The sequence below is a fragment of the Chiloscyllium plagiosum genome, chromosome 22, assembly GCF_004010195.1.
Source record: "Chiloscyllium plagiosum isolate BGI_BamShark_2017 chromosome 22, ASM401019v2, whole genome shotgun sequence".
Taxonomy (NCBI): Eukaryota; Metazoa; Chordata; class Chondrichthyes; order Orectolobiformes; family Hemiscylliidae; genus Chiloscyllium; species Chiloscyllium plagiosum.
In genome coordinates, this window is record NC_057731.1 from 21,915,986 (window position 1) to 21,937,414 (window position 21,429).

Sequence of the window (21,429 nt, forward strand, 5' to 3'; positions counted from 1 at the left end):
AAACATTTTTTTTTGATTTCAACATAATGAGAGAGCACTACGTATAAAAATCCGGACGCATGAAATAGCTTTTGTTCAGTAAATTATGAGGTCTAAATGAAATTACATGTTGAAGTAACTAGCTCTGGAGGGATAACTACCCAGTCTGTTAATCTTGTAAGCTGAAAGATAACCAAAGCCAGCATGTTTTGATGAAAAAAGTGAAAGAACAGCCTTTTCATCCTATACTAATTTTGCCAATTTTAATTCCACCTTGACAACTTTGAAACTACAAAACTAATTACTCTCACAAATCTTGTGCCATACATTTTTAAAAAGGATCCATGTACACCTTTAAATTTAAACAGATTTTATACAAACAATTAGAATGTATTAAATAATTCTATGTATAAAAATAAAGAAAAACAATAAAAGGCACATGCAAATTACTGCTTTAGCACATTTGAACTTGTTTTGGCACCAGGTCAAACTTAATGCTCAAGTGCTAAAATGAAGCGCATTTTAAATTGAATATGGCATTATAACTCTTTTACATTAGTAATACAATGTTCCTACGTATATTTTCAAAGCATTTCAACATTCAATAAGTTAGAACACATAAGTTGTAATGAAGTATTAAGAATACCCATCCATGGACAGTAAATTCATTGCAACATTGATTCATACAGTTGTCTGTACACTTCATGCAAATGGACACAGGATCCTTTGAAATTATTGCTTTCAATTTTCTTGGTTTCAAAACTTGTCAGAGTAGTTTATCATTAACACCCTTATATTCTTGCATTATAACCTTTGAAATGCCTAAATATACTGCTAGCTAGTTATTTGGGATTAAATGAAAATGTTGTACATGATATTGAATAATATTTTGACAGAAACTATAGTAAAATGTAGTTTCAAAAGCTACTTCAACAAAGCTGAAATAAATTAAAACAAGAAATTGTATATCACAAGTACTTTCTCTATTAAAGTTTAAACAGTTTCTGACAGAAAACCTTGAGCATGGGGGAATAAAGAAAGAAAATCAAACTTGCAGAGTGAAGAGGGGAAGTAACAGGCTAGCTGTTCTGAAACTAAAAACATGATGGAAAGAAACGAACCAAAACTATTGTGGGAAATGAAAAGCATGCTCACTTGAATGAATGCCCACTCAAGTTAATGTTATTGCATAAAATTAAGTGAATTCACATCCAGCTGTATTTACACAACTGGGGGTTGGAGTAGAAATAAAACCAAACTGAAGTGATGCACGAATATAAGAGCTGTTCCATTTTTTTTAAACCAAGATTGATTCTTAAATTTTGTATGAGATGCAGAGGCAGAAAAACAGAGGAATAAACAAGGTGTGATCAAAAGATAAATTAGTGCAGGGGATGCTGGAATTAGAATTTAAAACAAGAAATGCTGTAAGTATTCAGCAGGTCAAGCAGCATCTGTATTTAATATTTCAGATCAACCATCTTACATCAGAATGGAGGAAAGTTCATTGACTGGAAACATTAATTTGGTTTCTCTATAGCTCATAAATGTAGCATCAGAGTGTACAGTACAACTTTCCATTGCTCTTCTATTGTGGATGTAACATTGGAGATATTAGGTACATATTCTTTGATCTGAAGAGAACAGTCAGATAGGACATTATCACTATGCAGTAATGAATAATCTGAAATGTATTATGAGATATACGATCACTGCTGATTTTCAGTAATGTCACAGTTTGGAGAAGCGCTCTTCAGATAGTCACTTGCAGGAAGTGTAAGACAACCCATTATCCACTCCACTTCCATTTAAATTGGTTATCTTGATAAACTGAAAAAAATGACTATAAAAATATAATTTATTTTCATAATAATGGAGATCAGTTTTCAGCTCACGTTTGTGAAATGTTGCAAATTGAATTTCTGCCATGCAATAACATCACTTATTCTGCTGTGCAGAAAAAGTGCATCGTGCACCACTTCATGTTAAACTCAAATTATTTAAAGTTAGCTTTCTCAGTACACATTGCAAATTGTATCACAAAGCCACAGTACATACCTTCAGATTTAAAAACATTTTTTCATGATTTTTTTTTACACCAGGAAGTGGTTATAGATACAGTGTGAGTATATGTTATTAAACAAGAAAAAAAATGGCCTCTGACTCTGCTCAAAGCCCACTGAAGTATTCAAACTTAATACACTTGAATCAAAAAGACAGAGGAGGAATGTTTACAGGCAAATTGAAGCACAGCTCATGTTCAGGAAGGCCAAAAATTACACAGCAAGGACAAACCTCATAATGCATTCAACTCTGTGCTTTGTGTTTCACTTCTGGTCTTTTTTTCATAATGCAAAGCTCAGACTTGATTAAGGAAATTGAAGAGAAAGCCATATGTGACCAGCACTGTCCACCCAAGTCTCCTTCTGGTGGGTTTCTCATGTTTAGGGAATCTAGGCCATGGAAAGTAATGTCTTGACTGAAGGCAAAAGTGCATCATCAGCACAAATGAACATGTCAAATCTTCCCTTGTAGACGTACTAATTTTGGAGAACAATATCATTATCTTCAAAGAAAGATTACTAGGTTTACCTGTGCAAAACCTGTCTTGTCCTAAACTAGGCTAATTTTAATTTACTTTGTCCTGGAATATATACAAGTTGTTAGTTGCAGCAACAGCTATGATGTTCTCTTTAGGATGCCAAGCTGTATGCAGAATCTTCTTGTTGAAGTCCAGACTATCGACACTAATTTCATCTTTTCTCCTTTTACCACCTGTACAAACCTTGCGTGGCTTCAAGATGGCACGCGGCTTACTGCTTTCCCTGGATGCTTCAAGTGTGATGTCCCGTTTGGTATTTCTATCAAACATCCGGAAGAAATTGTTGTATGAACCAGTCATGATGGCACTGTTTATAAATAAGAATGTAAATAAGTTCAACATAAATATTCAAAATACAGCATTCAAAAAGAGTGAGATTCAGAACTCCTTACTGACGCATGGTCAGGCATTATGACAATTATTGATGTCATTATGGAAGGAAATGCCATTATTAACATCTCTACATAATTTTACTGCCAAGTTATGCAGTAAACAGGATTAGTGAACAAAGCCAAAATTTTACTAGAATTGCAATAAGCAACAGTTTAGATACCATTACATTGCATAAGAAGAATTTGCCTATTTTCCTTATGCATTTCTTGATTTAGACTGGAATTCAGATTCATACTAATAGGGAATTCAGTCTTCTGATTTTGCTAAGAGAACACATAACCTCTCTATAAATGAATTACAGAGCAGTCTGACTTTCAGTGGTATGGCTAAGTTCAATTTGTGTAACAGGAAATGAGCAGTAGCTATGGAAAACCATTAGAACAACAGAATTCATGCAATACTGATTTTTCAATGTTGCATCTGATTACAAACAAATTTATAGCCAAGTGGGAACATTCATATAAACATGAAAATCTTCTCAAAAGAAGGCAACCTAATATTTTGTGCACATCCAAGTACAAATAAATTGCATCACAGCAATACAAGGAATAGAGCAATTAACTTTAACTCACCAGCAACTCCAAACACAAGTACTAAAATAATTGTGTTTCAGATTAAGACAACAATAATTAGTAACAGAATTATGACACAGGGGACAATTACTAGAAGAAATTGTTAAAAGAGGCCAATCGGTCTCTGTGTCACGCTGAGATGTGCAAATCATGGAGATTAGCTGAAAAGGATGATGTTGATAACTTCTAAAGCTAAATTTTCAATAATTTTTGAAAACTGAACTATTGGAATGGTATGTCACTGCATTATGTCATGATTTAGAGAAGCATAACTGTGAAAGTGTTTTTTTATTTTTCACTGCAAAACTGAGTCACCAGAGGAAACATTAAGGCATTATCTAAAAAGGAGAAGCTGTCTGCACTTCAATAAGGCAGCACCTGTTCAAAACGACAGTAGAAGGGAATGGGTCTCTTTATAGAATCATGTCCCTAGGTAATTCGTCTCCATGAATGACAGCAAAAATAACAAGAAAGTTTAAAAAATTAGACATAAAGAACACATTTGTTTGGAAAGGAATTTACAAGTTAGGACACAGCTTAGATCTTACAAATCTCAACATTGCATCAGATTCTTATAAACATGCTCCAAATCAGATTTTACTCTATACACAGATGAATGACAAAAGTTTCAAACTAGCTACTAATTTGGAACAAAACAGCTTTTGAGACTAACACCAATATTTCCATTCGTATAGTACTTTTTCACATGCCTCAAATGTCCCAGATTTTCATAGCAATGGAGGTGAATGTTTGCCAGGTTGAGTAAAGGAAGAATAATGATGAAGTCAGGAGGGAACTCATTATTCTTCTTTCGTAGACAGAATACCCACTGAATGGTTGCACACAGTTAAGTTTAACAATTCATCCAAAGAGCAGAATTTTCTTAGACAACATGAGATCCCAACTGACATTGTACGGATTGTCAACCTAACCTAACTGCTTATGAACTGAGACTTATATCCATGCAAAATTTCTAAATAATTGACAATGAACAGCAGCACATCAATACGTAACCGTTTACCTGTCTGAACCATTCCAGCAGCACTCAAACTTGTCAAAAATGCAATCATTCTCATACAGGGAACAGAGTTTGCTCCGTAGGTACTCATGCACCTGGAAAGTGGGCATCAAAAACAAAGCACAGTCAAAGGAACAGAACTCTAAACAACAAATAGTTTGAATATTGTTGATAAAAAAAAATGCCAAAATTTTTTGTTTTGCACTGAGAGCAAATACTCAAATGTCAAATTTCAAGTGTTCACAACTGTTCATACTACAGATGAAAAAGGGTGTTGACTGGTTGGCAAGTTAACTGACTGGCCAAGGTGTTGTCACTGTTTCCAGTCGTTTGTAATTACTCAACAAGTCAGACTCCAGAATGAAATGTGGCCTGAGAAATCATTTTTTATTGTTATTTTAGTTAACGTGGTAGCCACTCACTAAAACATAAGAGTCTGCAGAGTTTCTTTAACAGAAGTTTATTATACAGAAGTCAAAAAACCCCAAAAACTTTAAAACATTCAAATTATGCTTCAATGTATTTTCCAACACCATCTCTTCACAGCAATTCAAATTCAGATAAATTACATCAATGTTAATTCTATAAATTCTGTGAACTGTGGATGCCTTATGTTAGATTTCCTCAGCACACAATAACCTGCAGATTTCTAACTAAACATTCTTCACCTGGATATTCCACAAACTAAATTTTTCACTTCAGATAACTTATTCCCTCAACAGCTCCAAAAAAAAATATTTCTAGGAGAAATAATTTACTTGTTTCTAACACTAATTGGGTCTCTCTAAACAGCCATAAAAACTTTGAATTTCGAAGTTTCCTAAAGCCAAAAAACTTTGTGATAACTAGATGCCAAAAATCTGAATCAAACAGAAAATCCTGGAGAAATATAGTAGGCCCATCAGCATCAGTGAAGAAAGAAACAGAGTTCGCACTTAGCATCTGATGACAATTTTTCATGTATAAGAGTCATATCATGCTTGTAACATTAACTGTTTCTTCCTCCACATTTGCTGCCAGACCTTCTGAGTTTCTTCAGCACATTTTGTATCTACCTTCGGTAGTTAAAGTACTTGTCATAAACCACTCCCCAGTATAAACAATTTTCCATTAACATTCCAGCTCTCCAATACAGTGAATTAGTTCACTGTTCTGGAAGGATTGTTTGACCCAGTTAATGAATTATAAAACATCCTTCATAAAATTAACAAACTACCATATTCCATTATTTTGAAATCCAATATTCAAAGTTTTATTAAAAACTGCATGCAGTACTCAAAGTGTGGTATAACTATGGCACTGCACAACCGCAGTAAGATATCCCTACTTCTGAACTCAATTCCTTTTGCAAAGGTGGCCAACATACCATTTCCCATCCTAATTGCTTGCTTCACCTGCCTGTGTAATTTCATTGACTAGTGCACATTTTGCAATATATCATTTAAATAATACTTTGTTGTTCACACAGAAGTGTATGAATTCACATTTAACTGCACCTGCCATGCTTTTGTCCACTCAATTTGTCTGAATCACCTTGAATCCCCTTCATGACTCTCAATCCCACCCCACTTTGTCATTAGCAAATGTGGAAATATTATTTTCACTCTGTCAACCAAATCTCAATCTATATCAATGTATTACTCCAATCTTAAATGCTCTAATTTTGCCCACTAACCTCTTTTGAGGGACTGCATCAAAAGTCTTCTGAAAATTCTTCTGGACCACACATTCATGAGTTTTTTCTTACCTATTCTACTAGTTAAATCCTCAAAAGATCTCCAGGAGATTTTGAGCATGACTTGCCTTTCATTTACCCATGCTGGCTTTGTCCAATTCCATTAATGCCTTCCAAGTTTTCTGCTAAAATGTTTTTTATAACAGACTATAGAATCTTCCTCACTACTGAGAGTCTGCAATTCTGTTTTTGTCTGCTTTTTTAAATATAGTGGGATTACATTTACCATACTCTAATCTGTAGGAATTGTGCCAAAGTCCATAATGCCGACTAATGCATCCAATAGTTCCAGGGTCTTTTAGTCTCTGGGTTGCAGATAATCATTCCCTGCTGACTTGACAGCTTTTAACCCCATTTTCTTAATAGGGATTTTATTTGATTTCTCCCTCTCACTAGACGTCCAAACATTTCTGGGATGATATTCTGCCCTCTTTTGTGAAGGCAGAACAAAAAGCGTGTGTTCAATTCTTCTGCATTTCTTTGTGCTTCCCATTAAAATTACCCGAGTTTCTAAATGGCAAGGACAACATTGTCTTTACTAATCTTTTTCTCTTCAAAGATTTAGAAGAACTGACTGTAAAAGCTTTTATGCTCCTTACAATTTTATGCTCAATCTATTTTCATCCATTTTGATTAAACCTCTTGCTGAATTCTAAAATGCTCCCAATCCTTTGTGGTGCTGCTTTTTCTGGCAATTCTATATTTCTCTCCTTTGAATTTCATTCAATCCCTAATCTCTTTCGTAAATCATGGTTGAGCTCCCTTTTCTCTTATTTTTTTAAGTCAGAAGTCACAACACACCAGGTTTAGTCCAACAGGTTTATTTAAAATCACAAACTTTTGGAGTACTGCTCCTTTGTCAGGTAAAGTGACTTCACGAACGATAAAGCAGCGTTTGTGATTTCAAATAACCTGTTGGGACTATAATCTGGTGTCGTGTGACTTCTGACCTGGTCCACCCCAGTCCAACACTGGCATCTCCACACTATTTATTTTTGCACCAGACAGGAATGAATGATTATTCCAATTCTTCGAATTCATGGCACATTCTGTAAATATTAGCCATTGTCTATCATAGTCAACTTTCCAATAAGATTCCCCAACCATTCCTTGTTAATTCGCAACTCAATTTCATTAGTTCCCTTTATTTACATTCAGAACCCTAATTTTGGACTAGTCTAGTTCTTCTTTTCATCTTAAAAAGAACAATACTGTCATTTTGTGGTTGCTATTAGCCAAGGATTCTGCACAATAAGACAATTTATTTTCATTTTACAGAGTCCCCAGTTGAGAATAGTCGATACTCTTTTCTTAGACAAGGAAATTGAAGAACCAATCACTTACAAGTCAGGAAATTTTCCTCCACAACACCATTGCTAGCTGGTTTGTGCAATCGCTACTGAAATCATCCAAGATTACAGGTGTACCTTTATTGAATGCATCTGATTTCTTGTTTAATGCCTTTCCTTACATCTCCACTACTGCGCGGGGGCTGATAGACCATAACCAACATTTTCTGCCCGTTGGTGTTTATTATCACCTCCATCCATCAGCTTTCACATGATTTTACAAACCATTATTCTTTCACACTACTGCATGTATTTCCTCCTTCACTGACAATGCTACCCACCTTTCTCGTTTTGTCTGTCCTTCCTAAATATTGAACACACCAGATGGTTTAGTTCCCATTCTTGGTCTTCCATTAACCATATTGTGAATAATCTGTTTATTATTAGATGTTTATTACAATATGGAATCAGGCCCTTCGGCCCAACAAATCCACACTGACCCTTCGAAGAGTAACCCACCCAGTCCCATTCCCCTACCCTATATTTACCCCTTACTAATGCACCTAACACTATGGGCAAATTAGCATGGCCAATTCACCTGACTGCACATCTTTGGATTGTGGGAGGAAACCGGAGCACCCAGAGGAAACTCATACAGAGAATGTGCAAATTCCACACAGACAGTCACCCGAGGCGAGAATCGAACCCGGGTCCCTGGCGCTGTGAGGCAGCAGTGCTGAATACTGAGCCACCGTGCCACCCTAATGACAGAAAGCCTTTGAACTTGTCTTTTTTAAACCGTGCCTTTAAGTGGGGCAGTACCAAGCATCCAAAAGTCCAACTTAATAACTTACCTGGTAAGTTTCTAGTGGTCGTGTTTCCATATTAACATCCCACACCTTGACAGACAAATAATCTCGTGTCATCATGTATCGACCATTATGGCTGAACTTCACATCTGAAATTGAGGAGATGATTTCGGAAAAAAATGATCGGCTGCTTGGATCTTCTGGTTCTTCAAAAACTGCAAATTGAAGGAAAAGTTAGAAATATGTATATTCTTACCACTAATTAAGTACAATTAAAGCAAGATTTTTTAAAAAAGAGACACAGCTAACTAGATGGAATGTTACAAAGAGTATCAATTGTGAGCAGTTTCAGCAAAATATCTTAAATTAAAATAACATCGTATCACAAAGTACAAAAGAATATAAAAGAAATAAGAGTGTGGTAACCTTTCAGCAAGGTCCTGGCTGACGATTAGTCACCCTCACCACTCGAATGAACTGGATCTGTGCCAGGTGGTGAGGGAACTAACAAGAGTGAAAAATTATTTTGCATCCTCCTAATTCTGTCTGCATTTGTCCACAACAGTACCAGTAAGAGTGGCCATCGCAGGGGTGAAGGCCTATTCATTGATAATAGTTGCATCATGTTGTGTGGCACTATCACAGTGCAAAATGGAACAAATTTCATACTATTATCATAAAGCCAGGGATAAACTCTGGTTCAATGAGAAGTGCAAAAGGGGACTCAAGTGCACCACCAAGCATACCGAAAAATGAGGTCTCAACTTGGTGAGGATACAAAACAGGACTAACAGCATAAGCAAGTGATTAAACTAAGTAATTTCACAACCAATGGCTCAGATCTAAGTTCTGCACTCCTGCCAAATACAGTCCTGAAAGATGGACAGCAATTAAACAACTTGTTGCATGAGGAAGCTCCATAAATTTTCCTTTCCTAAATGGGAAAGCCCAGTACAATATTCAGCACCATTCATGACCTGTCAGGTACCAAAGCAGTCCATTCCCAAATGCTGGCTTGGACTAAAAAGTGGCATGAAACATTCATACCATACAAACTTCAGATAATGTCTAGATGAATACAGCTCTTACAATCCTCAAGCAGCTTCATACCATCCAGGAAAAAAGCAACTGCTTGATTGGTGCCATATTCACAAACACCCATTTCCTCCACCAATGTTCTGTAGCAACAGGGTACATCACCTACAAAATGCACTGCAAAAATATTCACCAAGGTTCCTTACACAGCACGTTCCAAACTCTCAACCACTTCCTTTTAGAAAGACAAAAGCAGCAGATATATAGGAATGCAAGTTCCCCTCCAAGCCATTCACCACTTTGACCTTGAAATATACCGCCATTCCTTCACTGTCGTTGGGTCTAAACCCTGGAATTCCCTCCTGAACTACATTGTGCATTTACCCAGAACACTTATGGAGCAGTTCAAGGAGGCAGCTCATTACCACCTTCTTAGAAGGAACTAGGAACAGAAAATAAATGCTGGCCCAACCAGCAATGGCCAAGTCTCACCCCACAAGTGAACTAAAGACTCCACTCCTAGATTAGGTTAAAAATCACACTACACCAGGTTATAGTCCAACAGGTTTAATTGGAAGCACACTAGCTTTTGAAGCGCTGCTCCTTCATCAGGTGGTTGTGGAGGACACAACTGTAAGGCACAGAATTTATAACGTGATGTAACTGAAATGATACATTGAAAAATACCTTGATTGTCTGTTGAGTCTTTCATCTGTTCGAATACCATGATAGTTTCACTTCTTTCATGGTATTCTACCAGTCTTAAGTCTTATTGCTCTCTCAGGCTGTACCAGATAGTGGTCTCATTTGCTTGGAAAGGATATCCCTACCTTGGTATTCGAACATATGAAAGACTCAACAGACAATCAAGGTATTTTTCAATGTATAATTTCAGATAGATCACACTTTAAATTTTTGCTATAAATTTTGTGCCTTATAATTGTGTCCTCCACAATCACCTGATGAAGGAGCGGCGCTCAGAAAGCTAGTGTGCTTCCAATTAAACCTGTTGGACTATAGTCTGGTGTTGTGATTTTTTAACTTTGTAAACCCCAGTCCAACATCGACATCTCTAAATCATGACTCCTAGACTAGCCCTTTTTTGAGGGCTTCAAAAGTTTGGGTCACAAGATGAGATTTTGGGGCTTGATGTTTGAAACAGCAATGACTACTGTAAAGCAATGACTCTTGATCAATACCCAGAGCTGCACAGCCCCTTTAAATCTTCATGGTTTCATGTTGCTGGGCACACTGAAGCCCAATGCCTGCAACCTCAAAAAGCTTGTGACAAGTTAGCGTTCGTTTCACTTTTTGCCTTTTCATCAACTGCCTCACGAGGATGGTATCAGAGGAAGAGAGTGACGGGGTGAAGGAGCAGCAAAGGCCAAGGCAGTAGAGGGTGGTAGTGAAAGAGGGGTGGGAGGTGACAGGTATGTGGAGGAGGGGATTGAAGATGAATGGGATGAAGAAGCACACACAACTCATTTTACCCCTGTACTCCAAGTGAACTCTCGACGCCACACCCTCTTCTGCCCCTCCCTCCACTAACAAATCCTGAAACCTCCAAATTTGCACACAGGGTCAAGTGGAATCGGAGGCATTAAAATTCAAATCACACCATAAAAAGGTAGGGGTAGCACTGCCAAATCCTTTGATTTTCCATAACGCCCAAATAGTTATCACTCTTGAATATATATGTTAACTATATAACCATAGCATTTCAGTGTAAGAACTCCAAACATTCAGAGCCATCAGAATTCTTAATCCTAAGGTGGCTGACCCATTTCAAAAGGCTTTCGAACAGAGTTCTCCACTGGGAAGATGGAAGCGTCTCTTGGCTTTGACCCCATCAAGTCCGAGTGTTTTATACTTTACAATTAGATATTTTGATTTTTCTAAACTCCAGGGTACAATTCATTCAAACTCTCTTCAAAGAGTACTCCTCCAATTCCAGAAACCAATCTGATGAATCTTTATTGAACCATTCTAAGTAGGGATATCCTTTCCAAGCAAAGGAGACCACTATCTGGTACAGCCTGAGAGAGCAATAAGGCTTAAGACTGGTAGAAACTTCACATGCTGAAAAAGACTGGTTGTTTTGGCAGTGTTGATCTGATGTTCTGTCAGGTGGCATAAAGTGTTGGCAGAGAGCCAAAACAGTTTTACTTTTTCATCACAAAATAGCTGCCCACACCTTAGCATTTGCAGTCCTCATCAGCTACTCGAGACCCATTCAGTTGAATAAATATGTCCACTCGAAGAAAGCAGTGATAGGCTTTCGCTATTGATATAAAAAAAGTGTACCTGGTTTCTGAGCAGTTAACTTTGCAACCATTTTCCTGAATAATTTTGATAGCCTATCAGACTAGCAAAAACTGTTATTCATACTTCACGGTTACAGATCATTTGGGAGTTCTGAGCAGACATATGTAGCATATACCCTTCATTATAGGGAATCACATGGTCAAGAATTATTTGGCTGGAATTTGTAAACCATGCATCAGCTTTGGTGTATGACTTGTAGGCAGCTAACATATAATTGGTGCCTTGAAGATCCTTATGCAGAGCTTTTCCTGTGGGGGAATGGGGCTAGAGGCATATTTTAAGAACACAGCACAAATCTGTCATAGCCTCTTACATAGCATATCTTCTGGAGGAACAGCTACTTTGAAATGTTGAAATACATGTTGTCGAATGCTGCTCAGAGGATACTACATGATGCACCCTTGTGCCAGTAGTACAACCTGAGCTAGGAGGTTTTCCGCCAGGAGCCAAATACAAGTTCCACTGAAGAACTGAGTCCTTGCATTTGTAAGACCAAAACTGGGATTCAAGCACAAACTACTTAATAACAAGAAAAGGGACGGTGGAGAAACAAAGGTCCGGTTATACTGACAGCAAAAGAAATAAGGGATCAAAATAATGTCAGCTTTTGGCAGGGTAGCATGTAAGTGTACCATCATTTCGTTTGGCCAGATATTTTTGAGAAGCTAGAAAAGCTAATTTAGTAATGCTTATGCTAAGAGTGTAATAATCAGCTGGGCAAGAGAGAACAGTTAGTAGAAGTTGTATCAAAGGCAATTGTATTATTAAAAATAGAAACATTAAAAATAAAGTGGCCATTAACAGAAGTGCTCAAGAATTGCATTGACCAAAACAAATTATACACTAAAATAAGTCCAGACATTCTTATAGATGAAGTACCTTGTTTCTAACACTTTTCCAGATGATGAATACTCACATTTTGAATGTTTGTCACACAGAGCGCCAGCACGCATATCACATAGTCGTATAGTTCCCTTACTACTACTATAAGCAAATACATTGCATTGATGTGGATGACATTCTGCTGCTGTAATAACTTCTGTCAGCTCTTCCATATTAGCAGGTTTAATATCTACAATGTCTTTAGTAATATTTAAGGAATTTTAAAAAATATAGACAAACATTTAAACATATAATTTTTAACAAGTTCAAAAGTCCAATGTAAATTGTACAGATACAAAATACATCCTCAAAACTTTCAAAATTAGAGGCAGGCTAGATGGGAAGGCAGGAAAATTACTAATGCTCACAACATTGGAATAATCAATGTGCATTTATTATGTTCAAAAGATAAAGAAATTATGAACAGTTAGGTTTCTAGGTACATTGCTGGTCAGGGATAAAATTAAAAAATAAACTAGACTGAATTGAAAGTGGTCTTCATGCATCCACTAAGTATTGTTCTGAGAAACGAACTAGCGAATGGTTGTCACCTATTTTGCAGAACTGAAATAGGCTCAATGTTTACATGTTCTTTTTGTCTGTAAGAAGCAGGGCATGTATGAATATAGGTAGTTTCCAATACAGAAAAATTTGGCACACTGCAATCCCAACAGACAATCCTAAATTGATTATCAGTAAAATTCTTCTCACACCCAGAATTATCCAGCAAATACTATCTAATTACAGAAACATATTTAATGTTGAACCATGTGCTGCAAATTATGCAAATGCCCATTGGTAAGCTTTGGTCTGCCTATCACACAAATGATTAAAGTTGTTTATGAATTTCAGGGCCACTGTGATACTCAAGTGTACGGCATACGTCCCAAATCAAAAAGCATACCTTTTAGGCTGTTGACAAAAGTAATTAAGACATTGATCATACCAAACTCCACTGCTAACCAACGAGCACCCTACCCTCTTGCAGTATAATATTTCCCCCCCCCTCATGAATTGGTATTCTTGCAAATTGTCCTCAAGTGAAATGCAAAAAACTCTGAAAAACTGTGCTGCTTTTAGTAATACTTAAGTTCTGTATTAATAAACAACTATTTGTAACCCATATTATTCAAGACACTTTCAAAAGCAACCATATTAGTAAATTTGACAGGAGAGGGACCAACATTTAAAAGAAAATTTACACATTAGTGAATAATGGTGTCAGATGCAATACTGTTCACAAATCTCAAAACTGGGATTATATTCCTTGTATCTCAAATACTAAACTCAAGGCTCTTTTATTGGGATACCACAAGTGAAAAGTATATTTGGTAAATAGAAACAATACCGAATCAGTCACAATATACTGCAAAGGATTGTTGTTAAAAAAGGATACTAAAACTCCTATCTGTGATTTCTAAGTGCCACAGGTTAATTCTAAGATCATCTGCTGAAAGATAGGTTTCATTGTCACTATTTACTGAAATGGAGTTAATGTGATATGTGTGTGCATTTGCAAATATTCTTCGAGGGCTTGCTTCTACCATCAAATCCATAGGTTTCAATACTGGCACCTATTAAGCAAAAAAGAGAAAAAAAATCATCTTCAAATAGAAAATTAAATATTTCTACTCATTTAGCTACTTTGCATTTTAGAAGTCAGAATTTCAGAAATTTGCTAGCATCTTGCAAAGTACTTTATCACTTTCCTCAACACTCAATACTAAACTCAGGACTATTTTATTGGAATACCATAAAAGAAAGTTAAAATATATTTTATGAATAAAGTTTCAAGAAAGAAAATTCAGTTTACTTTTGATGATTTTGTAACTGATATCTAGTTCATGAGTGAATCAACTTATTGTCAAGTTTGAATTTATTCAGTCTGAATTATTAAGTGTTGACAAATATGACTTAGTCCAATATGGGTGTATAAATGGGTTTAAAAAACAATTGGTCTATATTAAAAATGTTGATTTTAATTAACTAGTTAGGAGATTTGCTCTCTGGGCTTTCATTAATAGTCAATTTTCATACACACTTCAAAAATATCACAACTAGCAACACCTAAGTAAATCATGGATGACCACACCTCAAATCAACCCAGTTTACAAATCACACAACACAAGGTTATAATCCAACCATCTAAAAATTGAGAGACTTAACAATCCAGGTCTTTTTCAATATGTAATTTCAGTTGCATCACTCTGTAAACCTTGGCCATACATTCTGTGTCTTACACTCCACAACCTCCTGATGAAGGAGCAGCGCTCCGAAAGCTACTGCTTCCAAATAAGCCTGTTGGATTATAACCTTATGTTGTGTGATTTTTAACTTTGTACACCCCAGTCCAACACCGGACCCTCCAAATCAAATCAATCCAGTTAGTACTCTCATACCCGTAATGTGGTTATTCTGACAGGATTCCTATATCTTCCGTCTTCTTCCTTCAAGTTATAGCCTTCTGCTCGTTTGTCCCTTTCACTGATCTTCCATAATTTAATAGTTTTATCTGTAAACCATATGTTAAAGCAGAAATTTATATTATTTCCTGAAAATTTCATTCCAGGACAATCTATAATTCAGTAGTTCAAGAATTTCTTTTTCATATGGTTCAACCTGAGAATCAAGGTTAATGACGAGATAGTTTAAAATCTCAAGCAATATCATTTTAGAAACAGTTTAATATCTTCCATCTAAAATGGATATTCATTCTGGAAGAGAGTCTTCCTTGCTGGCTGTAAAAGTACAAAATGAATTTAACTTGCGTAATTTCAACTGGTTTAAAAATTAGATTGGGCACATAGCATGGAAGTGTCCTTAAATCAGTGTAAATTGTCAGAGGCCATCAAGTGGGCGGCACGGTGGCACAGTGGTTAGCACTGCTGCCTCGCAGCGCCAGAGACCCGGGTTCAATTCCCGCCTCAGGCGACTGACTGTGTGGAGTTTGCACATTCTCCCCGTGTCTGCGTGGGTTTCCTCCGGGTGCTCCGGTTTCCTCCCACACTCCAAAGATGTGCAAGTCAGGTGAATTGGCCATGCTAAATTGCCCGTAGTGTTAGGTAAAGGGGTAAATGTAGGGGTATGGGTGGGTTACGCTTCGGCGGGTCGGTGTGGACTTGTTGGGCCGAAGGGCCTGTTTCGACACTGTAAGTAATCTAATCTAATCTACATCAAAAAAAAAAAGTGGCTGGCATGAAATGGAGGAAAATTCCATCCACTGTACTGTGCAACTGGAATCTACATTCAAGCATCCAATGCTGGCACAGATTAATTTGACACCTGATGTGTGGGCATTTGATGCGGGCACTGGGTATTTGAAATAGGAAGAGTTAATTCCATAGTACTAACATTCCTTATCCTGATAAATCCACAAGTTGAAGTAATACAATGCAGACCATAAACCTTGATATAATAGTCACCACAACAGTACTTTTTAAAAGTTGGAAAAGAATTATGATCAACATGTTTTTATTTAAAAGAAACAGTATTTTGTTAAATAATCTTCACAGCACCCAAATCCAGCAAAAGAAATGAAATCAAATGAGACAAAAATAGGATAATGAGCAGTATGTCAGCAATTACTAGAGAGTTGATTGAAGTACAGAAATCCTCCAACATCTAAGTCTGCCTTCTCAGGTGGACACAGGAGATTCCATTACATTATTCAAAAGAAAGATTTTCTGACAACATTATGGCCCATATTTAATATTCAACAGCATAAAAAAAACCAGATCACATGGTAATTATCGCATTGTTACAGTCTTTGTTATATGCAATTTAACTGTTACCTTCCGTGCAGCACAATAGTGACTGCACTTCGATTATTCTTCATTCACAGCAAAGTACTTTGAAATATTCTAAAATCATTGAAGGTACCATATAAGTGCAACATTTCATTTCAAACATGCAAGGTAATTCTACTCACTGTCATTATATTACTGAAACTACTAATTAATACTTTCAGATAGATTAAAATTAAATAAAATAATTTCTACAAGAAATTCACCTCATGTTTGAAGTGTTATTTATTCAGGCCAGACTAAATAATGTTCATTATATAATGCAGTTTTACCTTTGTCTTAGCAAAATTATTCAGTGATAGCATGGTTATAGATTCATCAGTGTAAACATTAAAACTGGTTGTTTTTGTTCATATCACCTTGAATGCTCTCCCTCATCTCTGAACACACTGAAGCTTTATAGGTCTTGGTTCTAAATGTGTCAACAACCCTTCAACGTCTTGTACCCAATGTCGATCTTCTTCATGTGAGCAAAGACAGTGTCTGTTGGTGGGTTCTTCAGGCATTATAGTGAAGTTGGATCATGTTGCTGAACACTTACACACATACCTTCTCTTTTAAGACCACTTATTATTAAGGAGAATCCCTGGTAGATGATTGCTATCTTCTCTAACCTAGGGTTCCATTGATAATAACACCCAACGCTACTTCTTAGCTAAGTTAACCAGTCATATATAAATTAGGAATACATGGCACATATATTCTATGTAGCACCAATTACACCAGGCCATGAATTTGTTTCATGATCAAATAGATGAAAGTATACCGCTTCTGCTGGTGAACTAAGGTCTATAGAAATATTACCCAAGCAGTATAAAAGACAAATATAATTATGCAAATCTGAAACTCACCATTTGTAGATAATAAGAAATGAGCAGCGTTTTGTTGGGGTAACCACCTGATTTTGTTTATTTTTTCCTCAATTTCTAGACTTTTCAAATAATCAAACTCCGGTTCATGACTCTGAAAGGTACTGTAAACATTATATTCGCCTTTGTGATGAGGTCTGTTTTTACTCTACAAAAAGCAAGAAAGATTATTTGCAGTATAGTATCAAATTAGCTCTATCAATATCAATGCATATTTAGTTTGTTAAATTTACCACAAAAATGTTTCTAATGAAAAGCTCCAATTTACTGACCTTTATACTATACCTGGCTACATGAAGTCCAATATATCTCTACAAAGGCCTAAACAGAATACAACTATGCTAAGCAGCACTATTTTCAAATCATTCAAAATTTCCATTTTGAAAGTTACAAAATCAAATAAAGGTGAATTCTCTGATTAAACTATACTTAACTCAAACAGAACATGTATAGTAGATGACTGATAGAAATTAGAAAATCAATGAAAACATTGCAAAATACTGTAATAAATCTTGCATGAAAATTAAGTTCATGATTTTCTGTGGACATCAACATTTTAAATTACTATTGCTTTGCTATGACTGAGATGGACACTGCCTTTCCCCAATTTCACTATTCCACAAGTCACATCAAACGCAAACATTTTATCTGGTTGTGATATGGCCAAATGCATGCTTTTACTACATTAAAAACTCATCAGCCTGATGCTATTATTTCTTGCAAAACAAACTATTTAATGAAATGTCAAAACTAGTTAATATATTTTTATTTCCATCAAACTGAAAATGTTAAATTTTCTAAATAACAAAAAGCACAGACAGTGCAAGGAAAACTGATTTCTCCCTGCAGATTCACCATTTTCTAGGTGGTGGTTTTGGGGGCTGAGGGTAAGGAGGAGGAGGAAGTGATTGTAAAGCTCTTAAAGACAAAATACATTGGTGTCAGCTATTCTAGTGCACACAGCCAGATGTTAATGGGATTTTTGCAATGTAGCTTGCTTCGGAAATATTATTGCTCAGTCTTCCAGTTGCTCCTCAGGAGGAGAATTGAAGTTCAGGCTGAACCAGGGCTCCAGATTATACTCTGAACAATGACATTCAGAAACAGGACAGCTGGGCTGGGAAGTTTGCTTTCTTCACCAGGATGACTATCCACAGAAAAATTTAAACAAAATCTCAAATCAGAAGCTGTACCCAAAGTTGTAAACAAAGGCAGGAACTCAGTAGTTATCACAAGATTTGGGATTTTCAATGAGTTTGCCTTTGTGAAGATTTTAAATAAATGTTAAACCACTTTTCACAGCTATATAAAAACCCTATCTCTTGTATAGGTGACTTATAAGCAAAGCTGGTAGGGGGCTGTCCTTCACTAAGCTGGAGATGAGCCATACATACTCAAGTGCGGTTCGAAGAGGAGGATTCCCAGATGTAAGCTACAATTAGTACCCAAAAGGGTTTGTGCCAATATAGGAGACTGCCAGCTGGGTTATTGTCAGTCTGTGATATTTTTCAGGAACAATGGAGAATATTTTACAAGGTCTACTCCTGGTCACCATTTATCTCAATGAAGTGCTAACAACAGGGAAGACCAATAAAGAGCACATAGATAACTTGGACATAGTCCTTTTGTCCTGGGAGTGCACATTTTAGAAGGGAAAAATGTGTTCCAGGTACCCTAACTATCCTACCTGGGCTACGGAGTTGACAAGAGTGGGTTACACCCATTGGAAGATAAAGTGAGGGTGATCAAAGATGCCCTGGCTCCTATGTCTGTTTCGGAACTTAGGCCTTTCCTCAGGCTGGCCAATTATTATGGAAAATTCATACATAATCTTGCCTCTATTCTGGCATTTTTGCATCAACACTTAAAGTGTCAACTTTGGAAATGGTCATGTAGCCAACCCGTAGCTTTCAGGGAAATGAAGAAACAGTTATCATCCTCTAAGGTGTTAATACACTACAATCCCAAACAAGATCTGCTAATGACATATGACGCCTCCTCACATGGCACAGGCTAGTATTAGTGGCCCACTGGACAGGAACAATGTATGCATCCACAATTTTGGCTAATGCAGAGCGCAAACAGACCCAGAAAGGTAGGTTTGGTGGTCATATTTGGAGTTAGCAAGTTCCATCAATACTTTACAAACCTAAATTTGTAATAGCAACACACCAAAAACCTCTGCTAGGTCTTCTTAGAAGAGAGGGCAGTGCCACCCATAGCTTCAGGCCAGGCAGCATCAAGTGGAGAAGTCAATGTTTCGGGTGGACCCTTCCCCAGGGCTAGGGGTGGGTGTAAGGGGAGCTGCAGATGGTGGTGGTGGGGGGGGGGAAAGAGAGAGAGATAGATGAACTCAGGTAGAGGCTATGATCTGCTTGATCAATGGGAGGAAATAATCCAGTTTGTAGCTGGAAGAAGGGTAGATCAGAGGAATGGAAGGGGAGGGGAGGGGCTGGGAAGGGAGTTGGGATACGGGAAGGGAGATTATTTGAAATTGGAGAACTCAATGTTGAATCATCTGGGCTGAAGGCTGTCCAGGTAGAAGATGAGATGCTATTCCTCCAATGTGCAGTCTGATTCGCTGTGACAATGGAGGAGACCAAGGATGTCCATGTCGGAAAGGTAATGGGAAGGCGGTGACTGGGAGATCAGGTCGGACCCTGCAGGCCCAGCTGAGACGCTCAGCAAAATATGCCGGATTTACGTTTGGTCTCCCAATGTAGAGAAGACCACATCGGGAGCACAGATTACAGTAAGCAGGTTGGAGGAGAGGCAGATGAGGTGGGTGTGCGCAGGCAGATTTTGTATCTTTTACGGTTGCAGGGAAGGTACCTGGGGGTTTGGGTGAATTGGCGGGAGAATGGCATGAACCAAGTATTGTTAAAGGGAACATCCTTGTGGAAGGCAGAGAGGGGTAGGGAGGGGAAGATGTTCTTGGTGGTGGGGTCTAATTGAAGTTGTCTGTGGTTTCAATTTAATTGCCAATGGACTTTGTGGAGTCATCGCTCAGGTCACTACACATGAAGAAAAAATTCCAGGTACCTTTCTCTGTAACTGTTCCATTTCATTGACCTCACGTGGACTTTGGTAACGGGACAAGAATTAAAGGATCGGTTTAGAGGAACTGTTAAATGGCAAAAGCAGCATCATTAACAACAGCTGCCACCTTTAAAACTTGGGGCAGCGGTTATGATCTGAAACAGTTAACCCCAACATTGAGACCAGAGTAAGGTTTGAGGTGGTATTCTTCAAACTTATGCTGAGCTTCTTCGACGGTCAAGGACCAAGAGTAAAATGGGAGCGACTAGGAATTAAAATAAGAGACAGCTGGATATTCAGAGTCCTCCTTCAGACTGAATAGGAATTGTGGAAGTGGAAATTTCACACTGATTTCCATCATGAGTGGCAAAGAGTGAACAAAACTGTATGCAAAAACTTGAGGAAACATTTGGATTCCTAGCAGATAGGAAGAGTAAGAGGGTAGCCGGTTGCATCTCCTGTACACGTTTGGGAAAGAGAGGGTTGATAGGATGTGGGACTGAGTAGATGACGAGGGAATGGGAAATGCTGAAAGTAAGGAGACTATGAAGATGGTGAAATAGGAAATCAGATCTTTTAATAAACAAAGCCTTTTATGCATGTTACTTCAGGAATGCAATATTACAAATGCCTGCTCTTTCCTAGGTAAATGGGAAGCGCCCAGAAAGATCACTTGATATATGGTCAGTGTACTTAACAATGCCCTTCATCTGTAAATTTTTAGTCTTCATAATTATCATGCCGAACAAATCTCTGATTTTTTTTTGAAGTGACAAAGGTAGTGGACAGGGGAATGTCAATGGATGACCTACGGGAGGCATGTGATGAAGTCCCACTTAAAAGGTTTTAGAAGCCCATGGAATTCAGGGAAAATTACTGATATGGCTGGGAAATTAAGCTGTAGATGACAAAGTTGGGATAATGGTTAAGAACCCAAAGTGGTAGGATATGGCTACGTAGATGATAGCATAAAAGTACACATATCCACAAAGTGAGAGATTATAGATCAGGTGAATGGGCAAAAGTGTGGCAGACTAAAAAAGTGTAAGGTTTGCATTTTGGGCTAAAAAGGGATAGAT

General features: G+C 37.3%; 1 protein-coding gene across 4 annotated transcripts in view; it reads right to left on the minus strand.

Annotated features, from left to right (window-relative positions):
* Window positions 1-228: 228 nt before the first annotated feature.
* ppp2r2d (protein phosphatase 2, regulatory subunit B, delta) overlaps window positions 229-21,429 on the minus strand; it is a 59,528-nt gene continuing 38,327 nt past the window's right edge. For 3 of the 4 annotated variants that reach the window (XM_043712587.1, XM_043712588.1, XM_043712589.1), the window contains 7 exons: window positions 17,294-17,459; window positions 15,039-15,151; window positions 14,036-14,213; window positions 12,674-12,838; window positions 8,443-8,612; window positions 4,568-4,659; window positions 229-2,888 (listed from right to left, as the gene is read on the minus strand). In XM_043712587.1, the coding sequence (XP_043568522.1) occupies window positions 2,609-2,888; window positions 4,568-4,659; window positions 8,443-8,612; window positions 12,674-12,838; window positions 14,036-14,213; window positions 15,039-15,151; window positions 17,294-17,459 (1,164 nt within the window). In that variant the 3' untranslated portion in view covers window positions 229-2,608. The remainder of the gene's footprint in view (window positions 2,889-4,567; window positions 4,660-8,442; window positions 8,613-12,673; window positions 12,839-14,035; window positions 14,214-15,038; window positions 15,152-17,293; window positions 17,460-21,429) is intronic. The other variant, XM_043712590.1, reaches the window with a different exon arrangement.